The 19,638-nt window shown below is 42.1% G+C and overlaps 7 protein-coding genes across 13 annotated transcripts; 2 read left to right on the plus strand and 5 right to left on the minus strand.

Moving 5' to 3' along the window:
- The first annotated feature begins 318 nt into the window (after nt 1-318).
- On the plus strand, nt 319-1,771 carry LOC119115523 (gamma-crystallin M2-like). Its single transcript, XM_037240092.1, has 3 exons — nt 319-435; nt 514-756; nt 1,434-1,771. The coding sequence occupies exons 1-3, from the start codon at nt 427-429 to the stop codon at nt 1,704-1,706; spliced, it is 525 nt and encodes a 174-aa protein (XP_037095987.1). The 5' UTR covers nt 319-426; the 3' UTR covers nt 1,707-1,771.
- On the plus strand, nt 412-3,896 carry LOC119115522 (gamma-crystallin M1-like). 2 transcript variants are annotated; one of them, XM_037240091.1, is made up of 3 exons: nt 412-435; nt 3,255-3,506; nt 3,574-3,896. In XM_037240091.1, exons 1-3 carry the CDS (start codon nt 427-429, stop codon nt 3,847-3,849), a joined length of 537 nt encoding a protein of 178 aa, XP_037095986.1. In that variant the 5' UTR covers nt 412-426; the 3' UTR covers nt 3,850-3,896. The 2 variants fall into 2 exon arrangements, with proteins under 2 accessions (XP_037095986.1, XP_037095985.1); XM_037240090.1 differs by lacking the exon at nt 412-435 and adding an exon at nt 3,109-3,182.
- A 1,074-nt stretch (nt 3,897-4,970) lies between these two features.
- LOC119115215 (gamma-crystallin M3-like) lies at nt 4,971-6,140 on the minus strand. Its single transcript, XM_037239512.1, has 3 exons — nt 6,031-6,140; nt 5,714-5,953; nt 4,971-5,301 (listed from the first exon to the last, which is right to left on the minus strand). The coding sequence occupies exons 1-3, from the start codon at nt 6,094-6,096 to the stop codon at nt 5,023-5,025; spliced, it is 585 nt and encodes a 194-aa protein (XP_037095407.1). The 5' UTR covers nt 6,097-6,140; the 3' UTR covers nt 4,971-5,022.
- A 1,706-nt stretch (nt 6,141-7,846) lies between these two features.
- Nucleotides 7,847-9,044, minus strand: LOC119115214 (gamma-crystallin M3-like). Its single transcript, XM_037239511.1, has 3 exons — nt 8,942-9,044; nt 8,508-8,750; nt 7,847-8,157 (listed from the first exon to the last, which is right to left on the minus strand). The coding sequence occupies exons 1-3, from the start codon at nt 9,023-9,025 to the stop codon at nt 7,882-7,884; spliced, it is 603 nt and encodes a 200-aa protein (XP_037095406.1). The 5' UTR covers nt 9,026-9,044; the 3' UTR covers nt 7,847-7,881.
- A 1,707-nt stretch (nt 9,045-10,751) lies between these two features.
- Nucleotides 10,752-14,099, minus strand: LOC119115217 (gamma-crystallin M3-like). Of its 5 annotated transcripts, none has more exons than XM_037239516.1 (4): nt 13,999-14,099; nt 13,683-13,925; nt 13,425-13,615; nt 10,752-10,880 (listed from the first exon to the last, which is right to left on the minus strand). In XM_037239516.1, exons 1-4 carry the CDS (start codon nt 14,005-14,007, stop codon nt 10,793-10,795), a joined length of 531 nt encoding a protein of 176 aa, XP_037095411.1. In that variant the 5' UTR covers nt 14,008-14,099; the 3' UTR covers nt 10,752-10,792. The 5 variants fall into 5 exon arrangements, with proteins under 5 accessions (XP_037095411.1, XP_037095410.1, XP_037095409.1 ...); XM_037239515.1 differs by having other exon boundaries at nt 13,425-13,618; XM_037239514.1 differs by lacking the exons at nt 13,425-13,615; nt 13,683-13,925; nt 13,999-14,099 and adding exons at nt 11,151-11,393; nt 11,540-11,606 and having other exon boundaries at nt 10,752-11,071.
- Nucleotides 14,100-15,780: 1,681 nt separating this feature from the next.
- LOC119115220 (gamma-crystallin M3-like) lies at nt 15,781-16,599 on the minus strand. Its single transcript, XM_037239522.1, has 3 exons — nt 16,497-16,599; nt 16,178-16,420; nt 15,781-16,094 (listed from the first exon to the last, which is right to left on the minus strand). Exons 1-3 carry the CDS (start codon nt 16,503-16,505, stop codon nt 15,819-15,821), a joined length of 528 nt encoding a protein of 175 aa, XP_037095417.1. The 5' UTR covers nt 16,506-16,599; the 3' UTR covers nt 15,781-15,818.
- Nucleotides 16,600-18,570: 1,971 nt separating this feature from the next.
- LOC119115218 (gamma-crystallin M3-like) lies at nt 18,571-19,438 on the minus strand. Of its 2 annotated transcripts, XM_037239520.1 has the most exons (3): nt 19,329-19,438; nt 19,015-19,263; nt 18,571-18,912 (listed from the first exon to the last, which is right to left on the minus strand). In XM_037239520.1, the coding sequence occupies exons 1-3, from the start codon at nt 19,335-19,337 to the stop codon at nt 18,631-18,633; spliced, it is 540 nt and encodes a 179-aa protein (XP_037095415.1). In that variant the 5' UTR covers nt 19,338-19,438; the 3' UTR covers nt 18,571-18,630. The 2 variants fall into 2 exon arrangements, with proteins under 2 accessions (XP_037095415.1, XP_037095414.1); XM_037239519.1 differs by lacking the exon at nt 19,329-19,438 and having other exon boundaries at nt 19,015-19,275.
- Nucleotides 19,439-19,638: the final 200 nt, after the last annotated feature.

Here is a 19,638-nt window from a genome sequence, read left to right on the forward strand (position 1 = left end):
AAGTTATTTTTAACCTGGCATTTTTAAGGGTTTACAAACCTTACTAAATCCTTAGCATCCTGTGTGTTAGCAAACATGAAGTTGCTGCAGTGTGGACAGCAAGCGGCTCACTTCACTTATTATGCAACACAGCAGGAGTGAACAGCGTTTTTCCGTATTGTTCCGCCACTATTGTCCACAGGATGTGTGGATACCATACTAGTCCTTTCCTCGTCCATCAACGTTAAACCCTGTTAATTATTTATTCTCTTTTTGTGTCAAATACAAATCTATATTTCTCACCCCATGTCGTGGTCCAACAAAAAGGTGCACATGTGCCAGTAGCGTTCATTTATAACTAGCGGACCATTTGAATAACAATGCTTTGTTTGTGCGGAGGTGCTATAAAAGGCCCTGGAAACATGAGAAATCTCTCCAATAGACACCATGGGCAAGGTAGGCTCCTCTCGGCTGGCATCGAATCATATTTTCGTCCTTTTGTTTGTCATCGCGCAACCTCCCGTCTCCCGACAGATCATCTTTTACGAGGACAAGAACTTCCAGGGTCGCAGCTATGAGTGCAGCAATGACTGCACAGACCTTCACTCCTTCTTTAACCGCTGCAACTCCATCCGGGTGGAGAGCGGCTGCTTCATGATCTACGAGCGAGCCAACTTCATGGGTCACCAGTACTTCATGAGGAGGGGAGACTATCCCGACTACCAGAGATGGATGGGTTTCAGTAGCTGCATCCGCTCGTGCAAGATGATTCCCGCAGTAAGGGTTCAAAGTTCTGCCTTTGAATTTGTTCTTAAAGCTAGACCGGTCATTCCGATCAAATCTATTCTGCTTGTAAACTAGGCGACGTCTGTTGTTCTGCCGCCAGATTCCAAGCAAGAGTAATCACTCCATTGTCCATAATTTGGCCTCTGGTTTCCAAATATAAAAGCTTGCCAATGTCCACAGTTCTCCCTTTTTGAGTTTTAAATGTTACCCCGCTGGTTTCATGTTTTGACCTGTCAATCAGGTGACAACCAATCCACTTTTGGTCTCTTTGCCTAATGCTAGACTAATCATTTTGATGATTCTGCCTCTGGTTTCTATTCCTAAAAGCTGGGTTGGTCGTTTTGATGTTTGCGATTGTGGTTTCCAGATTTAAAAGCTAGGCACAGATTTTGGATTGTTTCCTGCGATTGTGCTTTGTGTTTCTTCACTTAAAGTCGACAGGTACTTTCAATATCCATTGGATTCCCAGACTTAAAAATAGACTATGATGTCGGTCTCTGGTTTCTGATCATGTCTGTGATTCCATTACTGGTGTCTGTACTCAAAATATAGACCAGTTTCTGTTCATCCCGTCCATAATTTTGCCCTTCATTAACGTGACTTAAAATGAAACGAGTCATTTTGAGAGCCTTGCAAACCCAACTGTCCCTTCTGATGTGATCCCTCAGTACCGAGGCTCGTACAGATTGCGTATCTATGAGAAGCCTGACTTCAGCGGTCACATGATGGAGTTCATGGACGACTGTGCCTGTGTATCCGACCGTTTCCACCACCGCCATATCTACTCCTGTAACGTCATGAATGGCTACTGGATCTTCTACGAGTACCCCAACTTTCGAGGGCGCCAGTACTTCCTGAGGCCTGGCGAGTACCGACGATACCGCGACTGGTGCGCCACCTGCGCCATCGTGGGTTCCTTCCGGAGGGTCACAGAATTTTAGCCATGAGATTAAAGCCTTGCTGTAAATATCAAACGCTTTGTTTATTAAAGATGTCGGATTTTTAACTGGCTTTGTAATCACTTCCTTCTTGACATACATTTTTTGTACATATATATATATATATACACACATATATATATATATATATATATAATTTATTTAGTGAGAGAGAATAAAAGTTATGAAATCAAATAGAGTCTATTTGGGGTGTCAAACTCATTTTTGTTGCGGGCCGCATCATAGTCATAGTTTCCTTCGGAGGGCCATTATGACCGTATACAGTATAGGCTACACAAATCAGAGACTAGTAAAAACTGTTGAAATATTTTAAAAAGATGAATGGTAATAAAATTGCTAGCAATATCTCCAGTTTTCAAAAGTTAAGACAATTTGTAATTTTAGGATTGACACATGAAGTCTTCATGGGCCACATAAAAGGATGTGCCGGGTCTTAGCTTGCCCCCGGGCCTTGAGTTTGACATCAAGACAGTCTAGGCTGAAGTCATATATATTCATATATATAATTTTAGGCTTGACTGTGTCTCCAATAACCACCTATAATAATTATACAATGACTATAACAATAAACCCAAAAATAGATAAGTAAAAAAAAAAGGCAAACAGTTTTCCACATAACGTTGCAGTTGGAAATTGAGTGCAATCAATTGGATGAATATTTACACATTACTATCTTTTGGCTCAGGATCAATATGCATAAACAGCAACTTAATTTATATCACTTATTGTTCTTCTGCAACATTTATTTTGTCATTTTATATTTTTCCTGCTGGCATAAATCATAAGCGGTTGTGCTAACTCCAGGAGTGGCCCTTGGACTCTATTACACTGACCCTTCTTCTCACCCTTAAGAGTGATTTGTTTTTGTACTCTACATAAAAAGATAATATGAAGAATTTTTTTACTGAAAAATTAACAATTTAAGCACAGGTACCCATAGGATTTGAATGGACCTTTATTTTATATGTGCCAATTCTGTTGGGCTGTTGAAAAGGGTATGTGGGGGAAAAAGGTTTTCATAAAAGTTTCAGAATAAATTATATTTACTTATATATTATAACTTCTATATAAATTATATTTACATACTTTGTAATTATACAGTAAATAGCGATTTTCTGATTCCGGTTCTGAGTTCATCCTAGAGGATGCGGTCTCCCCAGTGGCCATGATCACACCATATGTGCAGAAGCTTCTCACTAAGCAAGTCCACACAAAGCCTGTGCGCACACATAATGCAGGTGATTCACAGCCAGAAATGTATGGATGGAGAAGCATTGTTATGCATTTATAGACCCTGTTCAGCAAAAAGTCAGTCTGCCGATTCATCAGCTTTGCACATTTGAATAACAACGCGTCGTGGCCCCAGGGATTTTGTATAAAAAGGCTTCGGAATCATGGGGTTAGCAGAGCAAATTCAACCCTCCACTGGGAACTACCTAAACCATCACCATGGGCAAGGTAAAGCTATTCTTCCAAATGGTTGGATTTCTCTCATGGGCAAAGCAACAATGTCTCTGATTTCTTTTTCAGATCATCCTTTTCGAGGAGAAGAACTTCCAGGGCCGCTCCTACGAGTGCCTGAACGACTGCACCGAGCTGACCTCTGTTCTGAGCCGCTGCCAGTCCTGCCGGGTGGAGAATGGATGCTTCATGGTCTATGAGCGCTCCAACTTCATGGGCAACCAGTTGTTCCTCAAAAGAGGAGAGTACCACGACCTGCAGCGCATGATGACGATGGGAGTGACTCTGGACTCCATCAGATCCTGCAGACTGATTCCCGCTGTAAGCAACCGGCCAAAACCTGAATCATACCAGACACTGGTGTTGACATTTGCCATTTGAATTACAGCACAGAGGGCAATTCAAGATTAAGATCTTTGAGCGAGAGAACATGAGCGGCCAGTCCAACGAACTGCAGGAGGACTGCGAGAACATCATGGAGCGTTTCCGCATGAACGACATCCTGTCCTGCCAGGTGATGGAAGGCCAATGGCTGCTGTTTGAGCAGGCCCACTTCCGTGGCAGGATGATCTACGTGAAGCCCGGTGAGCACCGCAGCCTCAGAGAGATGGGCCAGAGCAACATGAGGATCATGAGCTTGAGGCGTATCACTGACATGTGCTAGAACTCTGTACTAAGCTTCAATAAATAAAAACAATGTCTTCATAAGTATCTTTGCTTAGTTGGTGTTGATTCAGTAGCTAAAATCGCCCTGCAGACAGACATACCCTCATTCAGCAATTTGTTCTCGATAACGTTGACTTGTGTTCTAGTCATGAGCGCGGAATTCAAAACCCAAACATTTAGCAATTGATCAAACTGCTTCTCGAACTCACTCCATCCACCAAATCCCTCCTACGGCAACTCACTCACTCCCCAAACAGAGGCGTCGCCTACATGGATGATTCCAGTGAAATGGTCCCCGATAATTCAGTTAACGATACCACAAAGTTGAACTCGATTTATCTGTGCCCAGAGTAAGGATTCAAACGGCTGATGCAGATTCCCCCATGAAAGTAATTAAATATGTGCTCAGCACATCAGCGAAAGCTTTCAACATAATGGGGTGTGGTGATTGCTTCCTGATTGTCAAACATCACTCTCTGATCGGTGCTGATGCTGTTTTGCCTTCAAAGTTCAACATGCATCGAACCCTTACACACGGGACACAAAGCCAGGAATCTTTACCGTTCCAGCATCCCATATGCGGGACAGCTGCTTTGTATGGAATTTGCCAGGGAATTTCCGGGGACTTGCCAGGGAATTTGCGGCTACTTGCCCAATGGTGAGGGTTAAAAAAAACTTGGAGTCCTTGGAGATTTGAATAATGCCCAACATTTTAAGATACAAATTACTGATGGTGTAGGGGTACACTCGCCTGACTGGGGGACGGTGTATATGTGGTTGTGGTCTCTATCTATGCCCTGTGACTGGCTGGCGACCAGTTCATGGTGTAGTTTGCTTTTTGCCGGATGTCAGCTGGGATAGGCTCCAGAACCCCCCGTGACCCTAAACAGGATCAGCGTTGTTTAGAATGGATTTTAAGATATAATCATATCTTCAGGCTCAGCGAACACCTAAATCAGACAGGTGTAAACACACAAAGGGGGATAAATGGGGTATCCAAGTTATCAGAGACTGTTTCCATGCCGTTTTCTTAGCAAGGTAGTTCAAATGGGTATCATCTAGGTGTGGTTCCACGATACAGTATATGAGTTGCATTGCAGAGGACAAGACACCAGGAAGTAGATTTAAAAGTGATTTTTATTTAAAATCTTGTTTTGCTCCACAGCTGCTTCTAAGAGCAGGATTCCATGATGCGCTTCATGCTCATGATGCGAGTGCCACTCATGCCCATGTCTCTGAAGCTCCTGTACTCGCCAGGCCTCAGGTAAATCATCTTGCCCCTGAAGTTGGGTTGCTCAAACAGCAGCCAGTGGCCATCCAGCACGCTGCAGGACATACATTCGCTCATGCGAAGGCGGTCCAATATGTTCTCGCAGTCCTCCTGCAGCTCGTTGGACTGGCCGCTCATGTTCTCCCGCTCAAAGATCCTGATCTTGAACTGGCCTCTGTGCTGAGGGTTCAAACAAAAGAGGGAAAATTCAGCAACGTGGACTATTTCAAACAGGGTAGGGTTGGTAGCATAGTGGTCCACAAATCTAGGCAAGGGTTCTCGGTTTGAATCTTAGCATGTCCTCCCTGTGCTTGTAAGGCTTTCCATCGGGTAAACAGGTTTTATCTCACAGGTTAAAATCATGGATGCTAGGTGACCGAGGGTTAAAGTCAATGTTAAGAAGAAGTATCTTCTTCAAGGATACTCGAACATGGTCCATGGATTGCCAATTGAACAACCAATCTGCAACCTAAGACAAAGGCACACCTTCCCTGAGTGTGAATGATTGCTTGATGTGCAGAGCCCCATGATGCCAAACTCATTTATGACCCTGAACAGACAGTGGTCGACATTGGATGGCAGTGCTACATACCATGGGGATCATGCGGCAAGACCTGATGCAGTCACTCATGCCAATCCGCTGGTAATCTGAGTAGTCGCCCCTCCTGACAAAAAACTGGTTGCCCAGGTAGTTTGTACGGTCATAGACCATGAAGCAGCCGCTCTCCACCCGGCAAGAGAGGCACCTGCTCAGGTAAGAGGACATGTCAGCGCAGTCGCTGCTGGTCTCATAGGAACGGCCCTGGAAGTTCCTGTCCTCATAGAAGATGATCTGAAAACCGAGCAGTCATAAATGATTAGATTAAGGGATTATCGCATAAAACACATTTTCCCAAAGCAGAGATCTACCTTGCCCATGGTCATGGTTGCGGTGGTGCGTGTGGAAGCCCAAACAGACTGCTCAATTTCCTCCATGTCGCCCGGCTGCTTTTATACCTGACCTCACGCCTGAAGCATACATGACCCCATTGTGCAAAATCCTGACAGGGCAACATGCAGCAGAGGCCCCACCGCGTGCACGGCAGCAATTCAAAGAGACCTTCAAACACATCGTGATTTGCGGTGGTAGCAATTGTTGGGAAGAGGCCCCACTTGCATTGTCTACACTGTTCAGAGGCTGAAAAAAGGTTTCCCACAACACAAAAACCTTCCTGAAGATCACTCCATCAATACATTTTTATGAATATATATTGCATAAAACAAAAAAAATGGAATATAAAAATAATCGAAGAGCAGTATGCAAACAAAAGTTGTTATAGATAACCAAAACTAAAATTCATGCAACCTTTCAGTTAAAAAAATTAATTAAAAATGAAAATGCTTTGGACCAAAAAGACATATCTTACATTTATAAAACTGACTAGAACTAACTATAATTATAGTGAAAATGTCCATTGTTTTGTCTTTGTCAATAAATATCATACATGAGCTTTCGGGGTACATTTTAAATATATACTGTAGCATTTATTTCGATATTGCTGTACGACCATTCAGAAGAAGAAAGGTCGTTTATGAAATGTAGTCTCCTTAACACAATTTTTTTATGTTGACTATGACTAATATATAATAACTTTAACTGGTAAAAAGTGAACTAAAATTAAGCATTTGTGAGGAAATAAAACCACAACTAACAAACTCACTTTAAAAACTAATCAAAATTAACACACAAGAGTCTCAATGATATAAAATCTTTAATGAGATATGAATGATTTTGAGTAATTATTAACCATAATGTTATTCTGAATCTCCCTGAATGCGAACATATTTTTGAGTTTAGCAGTACCCGCCATTCTGAATTATGAAGTATGATGTGATTTCAATGCATTGAAGTTCAGTCTTGGTACTCCAACAAACAGGAGACAATTTTATTTGTTTGTTTACAATTATCAATGGTGATAATGTTGTGTGTGTGTGGTGTGCTTTATTGGATTGCCCAAGTACACCTCACCTTTAGAACAGTAAGCATCCTTTTTAAATCACTCAAATGGAAGGGACGCTAACAGTGGTAAAAAACAAACACAAACTAACAAAAATGGCATCTACCACCATGCTTTAAATCCGATATGGGGCAAATGCGTGTAAAAATATTAAATATGGTGGCTAGTCTTCATAATTCACACCTCTAATCTACAGTTATGGTTTATGGATATGGAACTATACATTGTAGTATGTCAAAGTTACATGTAAAAATATAGTGCTCCTTTTGGTCTTGGTTGCAATATATCTTTTACATTTATCAATATAAACATACATATGTGTGATCTATGCTTATATTGCAATATATAATATCTATTATATATTTTAATATATTTTCCTATACATATATTGCAATATATTTTTGTTTTGTAAGGGATCGAACACAGGCTCAGTTGGGAGCCACCTAATGAGCTCATATGAATATTTAGTTTGTGGCGGCATATTGTAGGAATTTATAGTCGTGTTCAAAAAGAATTTAACTTTTAGATGCAAGCTCAATTGATTACTTTTTTGAGGAAATGTAGTTTAGTTTGCTTCACCAGCTAATGCTTGATATTTATCTTATTAACTCGTGGTTAATTTAGCAGCCTATTAAGCAGAACGTTAAGATGACTTATCAATATGGTATGATTACATTCAAAAAAACTGTCTACAAGCACAGAAAAAAACACAGGAAGGTAAACTGATGACTTTGTATTGCTTTAATTTGACAAAATCAAACATTTAGCATGTGTCAATGATACGTCTCATGCTCATGAAGCGAGTGCTGCTAATGCCCATCTCCCTGAAGCTGCGGTGCTCGCCAGGCCTCACGTAGATCATCTTGCCGCGGAAGTTGGGTTGCTCAAACAGCAGCCAGTGGCCATCCAGCACGTTGCAGGACATACATTCGCTCATGCGAAGGCGGTCCAAGATGTTCTCGCAGTCCTCCTGCAGCTCGTTGGACTGGCCGCTCAGGTTCTCCCGCTCAAAGATGCGAATCCTGAACTGGCCTCGGTGCTGTTTTGGGGAAAGTAAAAAAAAAAAATTCTGAGGTTTCTTAATTTGATTTCATTCATGTCATCCATCCATGTCCCTTGATGTATTTTCTCTGACCTACAATCAGAGGTTTAGCCCATCACGATCAACATTAAAATACAGTAAAAAGCAGTCCCATGTTATCCTTAAAATGTATATCCGATATTATTGAAAGCCACTGCAACATTATGCAAAGGTAGACAATAGCACAATTCATCTATAATGTATCGGAAAAGTTAAATAGAAATTGCAACTAAAGTTGAAGAACAACAGATTCTGAATTAAAAGAGTATAAAAGCATCCTAACAAAAGCCACGGCCCTTTTTACCCACCATAGGGATGATGCGGCAGGACTTGATGCCGCTGGTCATGCCCATCGTGCTGATGGAGTCAGCGTGCTCGCCCTTCTTCATGAAGTGTTGGTTACCCATGAAGTTGGGACGCTCATAGACCATGAAGCAGCCGCTCTCCACCCGGCAGGACAGGCATCTGCTCAGGTAGGAGGAGACGTCGGAGCAGTCGCTCATGCACTCGTAGGAGCGGCCCTGCAAGTTTCTCTCCTCGTAGAAGATGATCTGGGAAAGCAAAGTGGGATTTCATATTGACTTGTTTAGCCTTTTCAATGTCGCTACATGAGCTCAGTGTGGTTCCCTGCAAGACAGCTGCTGCTGAATCCCTTTAGCTGTGCTACCATTTTTGGGATTTTGTGAAATAAAAAAATGGGAGTTTGTAGATATCCCTATTTTCGGGGATATGGAATGCTTACCTTGCCCATGCTCATGTCAGTGGTGGTCATGTTTGTCAGGTGAGCGGCTGCTGCTGGCACAGAACTGATGCTGTCCCCTTCCATGTAACCCTTGGTTTTATACCTGAGTGCGCCCCACGCTGTCAGCGGGTCCCCATTGTGTAAAGCCCCTGAGCCAGCAGTATGCTATGGAGTGCGGCGGGGGCCCGTGTCACATGTCTAACATGGTGGTCTCGTGGCTAGGCTCTTGAAGACCAAGTAACACAAGGCCTTTTGTATTTGAAATGAAAAAAATGGCTGGTTTCATTGTGCTGAATGATGAGTTAGAGCTGATGGAAACAAAGAAAAGGAATATCGGCAATACTGTAGCTGCTGTACATTCCTCGTTGAAAGTTACATTGAATTAAACTGTTGCGGCAATAGAATTCAACTTGGAAATGAAACAAATTATTGCTTCAACAATTTGCTATAATTCTTTGGTAGGGCTTCCATTGTTTACTCATTTGTTTATATTTCCAAAGACTATTGACCTATTGTTACTTTACTAGTTTGATAATTGATAGCTGTTGAATGTGTTCTTTAGTGAGCCACTTTGTTAGTTTCAAGAATCAGTCATGTCTCCATTTCATTGGTTTAATCCATAAGATTTTCTGTTGGCCTTTAAACACAATTTAATGGAAGCTTTATAGGTGTAGACTTACAGTAGGGGCGAACAATGGTATTGCCCAACCGGTTCCGATAGTCACTGAACTTATGGAACCAACCAGAGCAGAGTTCTGACATGGTAGATTTTATCAATGGGGGTAGATGTTGCTCCACCTTCGCAACTGGTGGTAGGTTGCTTCCCAAAATATTTAGGCAACATATTCCGAGGTGGAAGTGGCGCATCAGTAGATTAAACCAGACATTAGTGATATACAGCTAAAGGTTACAATTATTTTGAATGGAGAAAATTGTATCTGCTTCCTCCGCTCACTTTCACAAAGCCATGGAAAATCATTGTTTTATAATGTTTATTACATTTACAATGTCACAAATGCACTGAGGTTGGTGGTTGCCTGGCAAGGCAGCTGTTGATCCCTGGTACTGGCACAAGAAATATACATTGACATTTTAAACAGTATTGTAAAAATTTGTAAACAAGACAATGTAAAAATACTCATATCATACCTATAGATTATTTTCCCTCAGTGAATTCTTACTATTAGTGCTGTACTGATGAGGTGAGAAGATTTGAGATTTGCCTCCATGATTTATTTGACAGACAATTGATTTTATTAATCTTATATTAGATACATTGGGGTCTAATTCCAGAAACCCCACTATTTGGCGCACTGTGTGCGTTTCGGATTCCGGATTCGGCTTTCCTGTGTGGAGTTTGCATGTTCTCCCCGTGCCTGTGTTGGTTTCCTCCAGGTACACTGGTTTCCTCCCACATTCCAAAAAAACATGCATGGTTGGTTAATTGAGCTAATTGAGTACTCCAATTTCCCCTTAGGTGAGAGTGTGAGGGGGTGGGGTGGCATTTTGTGCATCACCATAGTCTACAGCAGGAGTCCCCAATCCTCAGGGTCCGGTGTCCTGCATATTTTATATATGTCATCCTGGTACGACACACCTGATTCAGATGATCAAACAATCAGCAGGGTGTGTGAATGCTGGATAATGATCCTGATAATTTGCAGTTGCAGCAGGAAGACAAAAATCTGCTGGCTCATAAAATAAAGCTGACGATATGTCCATAAAGGCGGTGGACTTATTTACAAAGTAAATGATAAAATAATAAAAAATGATAATAAAAAAATAATACAAATCATGAAATATTAAATAATACATGACACTTTATTTAATGGATCTTAGTTTTGTTTTATTTTAGTTGCATGAATCTGTGATGCGCCTCATGCTCATGAAGCGAGTGCTGCTAATGCCCATCTCCCTGAAGCTGCGGTACTCGCCGGGTCTCACGTAGACCATCCTGCCTCTGTGGTTGGGCTGCTCAAACAGCAGCCAGTGGCCCTCCATCACCTGACAGGACATGCAGTCGTTCATGCGGAAACGCTCCATGATGTTGTCGCAATCATCCACCAGCTCGTGCGACTGGCCGCTGAAGTTCTCCTTCTCAAAGATCTTCATCCTGAACTGGCCTCTGTGCTGCTTGGAAAGTGTTCGGGACAAAGCGTTACCATCTAGCGAGGTTTCTAGCTTTGGGCGGTCATCGTTTTCTACTCACCGTGGGAATCATGCGGCAGGACCTGATGCACTCTCTGGTGCCCATCATGCTCATGGCGTCGGAATACTCGCCCCTCCTCATAAAGACCTGGTTACCCATGAAGTTGGGGCGCTCATAGACCATGAAGCAGCCGTTCTCAACCCGGCAGGACTGACACCTGCTCAGGTAGGAGGACATGTCGGAGCAGTCGCTCGTGCACTCATAGGAGCGACCCTGGAAGTTCCTCTCCTCGTAGAAGATGATCTGGGAAAGCAGGAGGAGAAAAATATTTGGTGGTTCGAAAGCAATTTGTGGGCATTACTAAATATTCTGAGTTTGCCAGATCAACCTTGAACAGGTCAAGTTGTAGGCCATTGACAGGTGAGTGGATGAATTTAAATGTGGTGTACCTTGCTCCTCATGCTGCTGGTTGTGTTGCTCATGCTGGATGTGGATGTGCTGCTGTGGTGTGCCGTACCTGCTTTAACCCTTTCCTTTTATACCTGACAAAACGTTGGCCCCTCCCCTTCACAAAGCCACGAGTCAGCGACTTACTATTGACACTCAGAACACAGAGGTTATGCCCATAATTTCAGAGCAGGAGGAACCTTTCAGTCTTTAGAAAAGCCTTTTCTTTCATGACAGGTTGCATTTTCAGCAGTGTTAGTCACATGACTAGTTCCAACTGACTTTGGATTGTTTAGTTGGGTAATGTTTTTGGTCTTTTAAATGGATTTTAGCCATAAATTCCTTAATAACAACATTTATATAGACGTTATAGACTGCAATAAACAAATTAGTTGCCAAAGAAATTCCAAATGGCTGCATTTTACTCCTCCAAAAAATACATTTATTATTTATTTACGAATCATTCCATCAGTACATTTCTGACTCTGACTTTGTAATAAATAAATCTTCCAATCTAAACAATAGCAACAGAGGGACAACACAGAACTCAAAACAGTAACATAAGCAACATATGCTTGTGTAATTCACGTACTAAGTAAGGTGTTAGACAGTGATAGCGATTATCAAGTCACTGTTCAGAGCAAGTCGGCACCCAAAAGTGTGTCCCGCCATTTTGGGTGGGCAAATATAAATTTGAATGTACTTGTATTTTTTTTTTTTTTAGTACAATATGGATTCAAAGAAATAATTTGTCAGGTAAAGGTAACACAATCATAGAAAGAATTTCCACCAAGTTAAAAAGCTTTGATTTTAGTGAGATGCAGATTTGCTGAATTAAATAATTGTAAATATGTAAACAATTGGTGTTACCTATTATTTATATTTGTAGCGTAGGTAGCGCAACATTTTTAAATGGTAAATCAACACCAGCTATTTAATGCGGACTTAATAAAACTTAAGTTCAGTCAAAAAATATGAACTGGTAAACAGTTTCCGTTACTGAAATGTTATTTGTTGCGATGGTCCACTTCATTTGCTTTTGGCCACGTCACTTTCCAAGGCTTGATTTGGAATTTGGGACAAGAAGGAGTCACACAACATACACTGAAAAAACTACTTTGAACTGTTAATGAAGGCCTCTCCCCCGAACAGTGAACCGTTTTTTTCTGTGCTAAGTTTTAAATGGGATGGGTGCATCCTTTTTACACGTGTTAAATCAAGCAAAACATGGCCTTATTTGGTGGCTGGCTTTCCCAAGATAATCGGAGCAACCAACTTATTTTTTTTTCTAGTTTAGTAATGTATTGTATTTCTCTTCCACCACCACTTGGTCTTTCATTTCAAACTTAATTTTGCACTTGAGTGCTTTCCCAATTTTTCCATCGGAGCCACTGCACCTAAAATGCAAACGCCTCTTTGAAATACAGCAGTCTTCTAAAATGAACATACAATTTTGCGCCTACTTTTTGCGGTATTAGAAAATCAGTTGATAATTCAGTTTATTTTCATAACCTAAAATTCCAGTCTGATCAAAGTCCAAACACTTTCCAAGGAAGAAAAAAAAATGCCAAAAAGGTGATATGTTTAGAAATGTAGTTTTGACTGGGAGATTTTTGATAAATATGATGATGACCATATAACATGCCTGTGTCTCAAATAGAACAATGATAAACTGATTTCCTCATTCTCCTATTCTGAAAAATATGTTACCAGTGTGTAATAATGCTTGCTTAGGCAGAAAGTGTAGTTTTTGTGTTTTTTATTTGTTTATGTTCTTTTCAGAGAAACATTGCAGGGAACAACTTTTACATATCCATGATGCGCCTCATGCTCATGAACCTCATGCTACTCAGGCCCAGCTCCTTGAAGCTACGGTACTCGCCGGGCTTCACGTAGATCATCTTGCCGCGGAAGTGGGGCTGCTCGAACATCAGCCAGTGGCCGTCCGTCACCTGGCAGGACATGCAGTCGTTCATGCGGAAACGCTCCATGATGTTGTCGCAGTCTTCCAACAGATCGTGGGACTGGCCGCTAAAGTTCTCCCTCTCAAAGATCTTCATCCTGAACTGGCCTCTGTGCTGCTTCGGGACAGTTTGTACATTTTAAAACCCGTCGTCAACGTTTGGTGAAATTTCTCTCGCCTACCATGGGGATAGCACGGCAAGACCTGATGCAGTCCCTCATGCCCATCATGCTCATGGAGTCGGCATATTCGCCTCTTCTCATGAAAAACTGGTTGCCCATGAAGTTGGGACGCTCATAGACCATGAAGCAGCCGTTCTCAACCCTGCAGGACTGGCACCTGCTCAGGTAGGAGGACATGTCGGAGCAGTCGCTCATGCACTCGTAGGAGCGGCCCTGGAAGTTCCTCTCCTCGAAGAAGGTGATCTGGAAAATGGATTCCTGAGTTTATAAAAACATTTCAAAAGAGATTGCTTAAGGTATGGATTTGTGCGCTTACCCTGCCCATGGTTGTGCTAGGTGTGTTGGTTTCTCAGAGACCTGTGATGCTGCTTTGGTCGCGACGCCACCGTGTCTTTTATACCTGACCAAACCCAAAGACTCTGCAGTCACCATTGTGTGTGAATCGCTGACAGAGCAACATGGTATGGAGGCCCTATGGAGTGCTGAGAGGCATTGGTCACATGTCCACTTTGACCGCATCCTCGGGGAGACTTCACAATCACGTTTTATGGTACAGAAAAATAGAACAATGAGCATTTTCTTAAGGCTTCCAATAGTGACCGGGACATTAGCGTCTGATTTCCTGAAAACACGCCGCATGACACTGTGATCCGTAAGCCGACAATTTATAGGCATGAGTATCCTTTTGTTCGCCTGCAACAATAGTCTGACACGTCTGTATACAAAGCATCGGCCGACAAACAAAAGTGATTTTTCTGGTGAATTGTGGAGGCCAGCGGCTATGTATGCTTGGATTTATGTGGAAAAAAAATAGATGGTGAGCAGTGAGACTTCGAAACTGTTCTGTTAATCAGGTCTGACTCCAGTCATCTGTGGTGTCATCAACGTGGTGTGGATAGTAATTCCACAGTCTTTGGACCTCAGAGTAAAAACACTCATGGCAAATTTCCATTTGCGTTCTCCAGTGGGTTCTGAAATTTGAGCAACTGTGGGAAAATGTCTGGATGGGAACAAATCATTTTACAATATGAAGGCGGCAACGGTAGACGACAAGGTGACCCAAATGCAGGTAAGCAGCCAACTAGTGCAGGATATCTTTATTAATATTTTTTATTGAGACAGAAATGGACAAAGACACACTTTTTGTCTGATGAAATAACAAACACAGTGAAGTAGTAGGTCGTGAAGTAAACCAGAAATCAGAAACTTTAAGCATCATCTTAAAATTGAGAGCATTTCTCATGATCTCATTAAAACTATTGCGATCTGGATCAGGGATGTCCAAACTCGGTCCTCGAAGGCCTCCGTCCTGCATGTTTTTAGTCCTCCAATACGCCTGATTCAATTGATCAGGATAGTTATCAAGCTTATTCATATGCTTGCTGATGAGCTGTTCATTTGAGTGTGTGGAAGATGGAAACATCTAAAGCATGCAGGATAGTAGTCCTTGAGGACCGCAGTTGGACATCCCTGATTGAGACGTTCATGTGTTTGATTGCGGCTTCCACTTTCAAAAGTAACACACCTACACGCTACATCGCAATTTTTTTGTCTGGGAGTCCTCCACGATGCAACATGACAAATTCCAAACAGGGTTTCTAAAATATAATGTAGCAAGTACTTCTACATTGCATCAGAATGGTTGTCCACCATTGCAAAGGGTGCCCCTAAGTAAAAACTTCCTGGGTCATCTTGTAAGACGTAGCGCTCGAGGAGAGTCTCTGTTCAAACACGAAAACTTTATTTTTCAACAGTGCCAAATCATGTTTCTGCTTAAGTTCTTAATTCTGGGGTAAATTTACTACGGGCCTTCTGTGTGAGTGGTTTGAACTCCGCCCGGCAACAAGTGTCGCAAGTGTTTCTGCCTATATTGGAAAATTACAATTTCATTTTATTTTATTTACTTATTGATATTTATATTTTTATTCATGTAATTAATATATCTGTATTTATTATTTATTTTATTTTTTATTGAATCTTAAATGATTTGTGTTGTGATCTATAGCATGACCATTTGACTTGATGAGTTGTAGCCCCAAACAATTTATTTTCAAATAACACCACTTGTCTGATTGAAATAAAGTACAAGACCAAAATGTAGGAAGTCATGATATTTATTTGAGCAACAATGTACAATTAGCATGAATCTGTGATGCGCTTCATGCTCATGAAGCGAGTGCTGCTCACGCCCATCTCCCTGAAGCTGCGTTGCTCCCCGGGCTTCACATAGACCATCCTGCCTCTGTGGTTGGGCTGCTCAAACAGCAGCCAGGGGCCTTCCATCACCTGGCAGGACAGGCATTCGGTCATGCCGAAACGCTCCATGATGTCGTCGCAGTCGTCCAGCAGTTCGTTCATCTGACCGCCCAGGTTCTCCCTCTCAAAGATCTTGATCCTGAACTGACCTCTGTGCTTTTATGGGGATCATAGCAAAATCAGGAATTAGACAAAACAGCAGGAACATTCCCGTGGCATTTGTTGTGTGTTAGACCTACCACGGAGATCATGCGGCAGGACTTAACACCGCTGCTCAGGCCCATCAGATTCATGTAGTCGGGGTACTCGCCCCTCTTCATCAAGTGCTGGTTGCCCATGAAGTTGGTGCGCTCGTAGACCATGAAGCAGCCGCTCTCCACCCGGCAGGACTGGCACCTGCTCAAGTAGGAGGACATGTCGGCGCAGTCGCTCACGCACTCGTAAGAGCGACCCTGGAAGTTCCTCTCCTCGAATAAGATGATCTGGGTGGGAAAAAAAAAACATCTTTAATTTGCTGGCATAATAAAGTGAAATAACCAGTTGAGGTGGTTTACCTACCTTGCCCATATTGATGGTGGTGGTCTACTGGATCGTTGACAGAGCTGAGCTTGAACTGACACCTCTCTGTCTGAACATGCCTCATTTATACCTGACAAAAGACAAAGACTGCATGCCCCCTATTGTCTAATGTCCTGAGCAAGCACCTGACTTTAAAAGCCTATAGTGTTGTGTAGCTTGCATATACTACACCCACAAGGTCATAATGTCCACGTAGAATTTTCCCTTGACAGGAGACTTACATTTGTCTTTTTGTCACCAATTTGAAAGAAATATATTAAATGATTTGATGCAGAGTAAATCAAGCATACCTGGCCCATGTCTAATCTAACATGTACCAACTATGAGAAGTGTTTTTTTTGTGATTCCTGGTGTGTATGCTATAATAATAGCAACATAAATTGAGTAATATTTTAGAACACTTTATCTACAGAACAATAATCATCATACTTTATACTTGTGATGCCATTTTCACCCAAGAGCATCTGACAAAATGGCTGCCCCCTCTGATATGGATACAAATGTGTGGAGTTTGCTGCTTAATTCATATTCCACAAACACAATAATAATGCTGTGTTTGGACCACTGGGGGCATATTACTGTAATTACTTTTTTTTTTACTTGACTTCCATACTTGCTGACATTTTATGAACACATAACAAAACACTTAATAGTTTTCGGGGCGTGCTTTATTGGCCAGATGTCAAACATCTGGTGATACAATTTAGTTCTTGCTGCTCAAACATCGGTCAGTGGCCCTCAATCAACTGGCAGGACATGCAGTGATATTGTCGCAGTCCTCCTGCAGCTTGTGGGACTGGCTGCTCAATTTCTCTGAATTGTCAATGGAAACAGAAAAGTTAAAACGGGAAAAAGGTACCCCTTCGAATTATTTGATCGAATGTCATATCATGGGGGTTGCATGGCAGGACCTGATGCACTCTCTGGTGCCTATCACGCTCATGGAATCTGCATCATGATGACCTGGTTTCCACCAGTTCTGTGTCAATCATCCCAAGTATGACCTAATCATTAGTTAATAACTATTTTTCTAAATATCACAAACAAAGGGAAAACTGTTTAATAGTAGCTGAAAATGTGCAGTTTTAGAGTGACACAAATAAAACCGTAGCCTACTAGTTAAGGTGGCGTGAAGTTAGGTGACTACACTATAAAACTGTTTAAAATTCAGACAGTGTTGAAAAGAGTTGCATTGATGCCACGTCTTTGGGTAATGATTGAAGTTGACTTGTTCAGCATCATTTTGTTCTTTGCTTGCACGATAGAATCAAACTTCCCTAAGGTAGATGAAACTTTTACATGCAGCTATTTAATGGAAAAAAAAAATGCCTCGTAAGTTGATTTCCACTTTTCTGGTTCCAAATGTTTAAAACAGATTGGCCAATAGTTGTATTTCATGTGACGTCACCTTGTCACATGGGGTACACAGCCAATCGGGTTCATGAATATGTTTTGGTGACCTTTTTTAGGACTGGTGACACGCACACCTACCCCTGTTCAGTCTAATGAGCATATTTTGTCGGCTGCTTGACAAACACAATGCCTTTTCTCCAAAGTGCAACATCTAAATACAAAATGAAGGACTTTGATTGCATCGAAGTGTTCATGTTCAAATTAACTGTGTCTGGAATTCTCAATCTGGAAGACAAGGCCTTACCAATTTATGTGAGTATTGTTTTGCATGAAAACCTTTCGGGTTTTCTCATTTGGTCAATGCAGGCCTGTGAGAAATTGAGTTGTGTTTGTTAATTCTTTAGTGTCCATTCTTCTGTTTGGCTGCTTTGTAATTTTTTTGAATCAGCCCCCCTACTGTCAGGAAAATTGAGAACATCTTCATGACGATAAGGCATTAAGTTATTTCTTTCTGATTAGGATTACCTGAATGCATTTACAATGGACTAATATTGGCATTTTTTTTTCCAAATACATTATTTTCCTAATAGACTATACACTATTTTCATTAAACCGCAATAGCTCAATTGTCTTTTCCACACACACACGCACACACACAGGATCAATCTGATGGCAATAATTAGTAAAACACATTCAGTCATATTATAAGTTATGAAGCATTTATTGATATGAATTATTACATTTTCAAAGTAGAAGCCTCTTAACAAGATTCCATGATGCGTCTGATGGATGCAATCCTCATGTCAACTGAACCCGTCCCCATTTCTCTAATGCTCCTGTATTCTCCGGGCTTCAGGTAGAGCATTTTGCCCCTGAAGTGGGGCTGCTCGAACAGCAGCCAGTGGCCCTCCGTCACTTGGGCGGATTGGCATTCAGACATGCGCAGGCTGTCCTGGATGTTCTCGCAGTCGTCGAGCAGCTCGTTCACCTGACCTCCAAAGTTCTCTCTCTCAAATATCTTCATCCTGAATGGACCTCGGTGCTACAAAATGAGGGAGACAGCTTAGGGGGAGGGGTTGGTGGCGAAACATTTTGCTTCCCAGTTGGAAGCGCAAATAACAGACACCAACTGAATTTTTTTTACCAAGGGGATCATACGGCAGGAACGGATGCAATCACTCATGCTGATTCCCATCAGGCGCTGGTTGTCGGGGTACTCTCCTCTACGGACCAGCATCTGGTGGCCAATAAAATTCGAGCGCTCGTAGACCATGAAGCAACCGCTCTCCACCCGGCATGAGCTGCAGCGGCTCAGGAAAGAGGTCAACTCGGCGCAGTCGCTGCTGGTCTCATAGGAGCGACCCTGGAAGTTCCTGTCCTCATAGAAGATGATCTGCAAAAACATTCAGAATCTCAACAGCCATGCTATAAAACAAAACAAAAAATCATTTGACATACTCTGCCCATGCTGACGTCCGATCCTGTCCCTGATTGCACTGCTGTCTGTCCCCAGCTGCCGAAACCTTTTATAGCTGCTCATGATAGCTAAATGATCTATGGAGCCTTTGTGAGGAACATCTTACTCAGCAGCGCAGCATACGGGCCTGTAATGTTTGTTCAATTGCTCTGCAAATAATTATTCCTGACTGTATGCATATGGTCCAGTGCCAATTGTGGCCACCTCTCCTATGGGGTGAGGATGTGTCAGCTGGGCCTCTTTGTGTTCGCTCTGTTGGCATGATCACTTTGTTGGCTCCGATTCTTATGC

Source organism: Syngnathus acus, chromosome 21, assembly GCF_901709675.1.
Source record: "Syngnathus acus chromosome 21, fSynAcu1.2, whole genome shotgun sequence".
Lineage (NCBI taxonomy): Eukaryota > Metazoa > Chordata > Actinopteri > Syngnathiformes > Syngnathidae > Syngnathus > Syngnathus acus.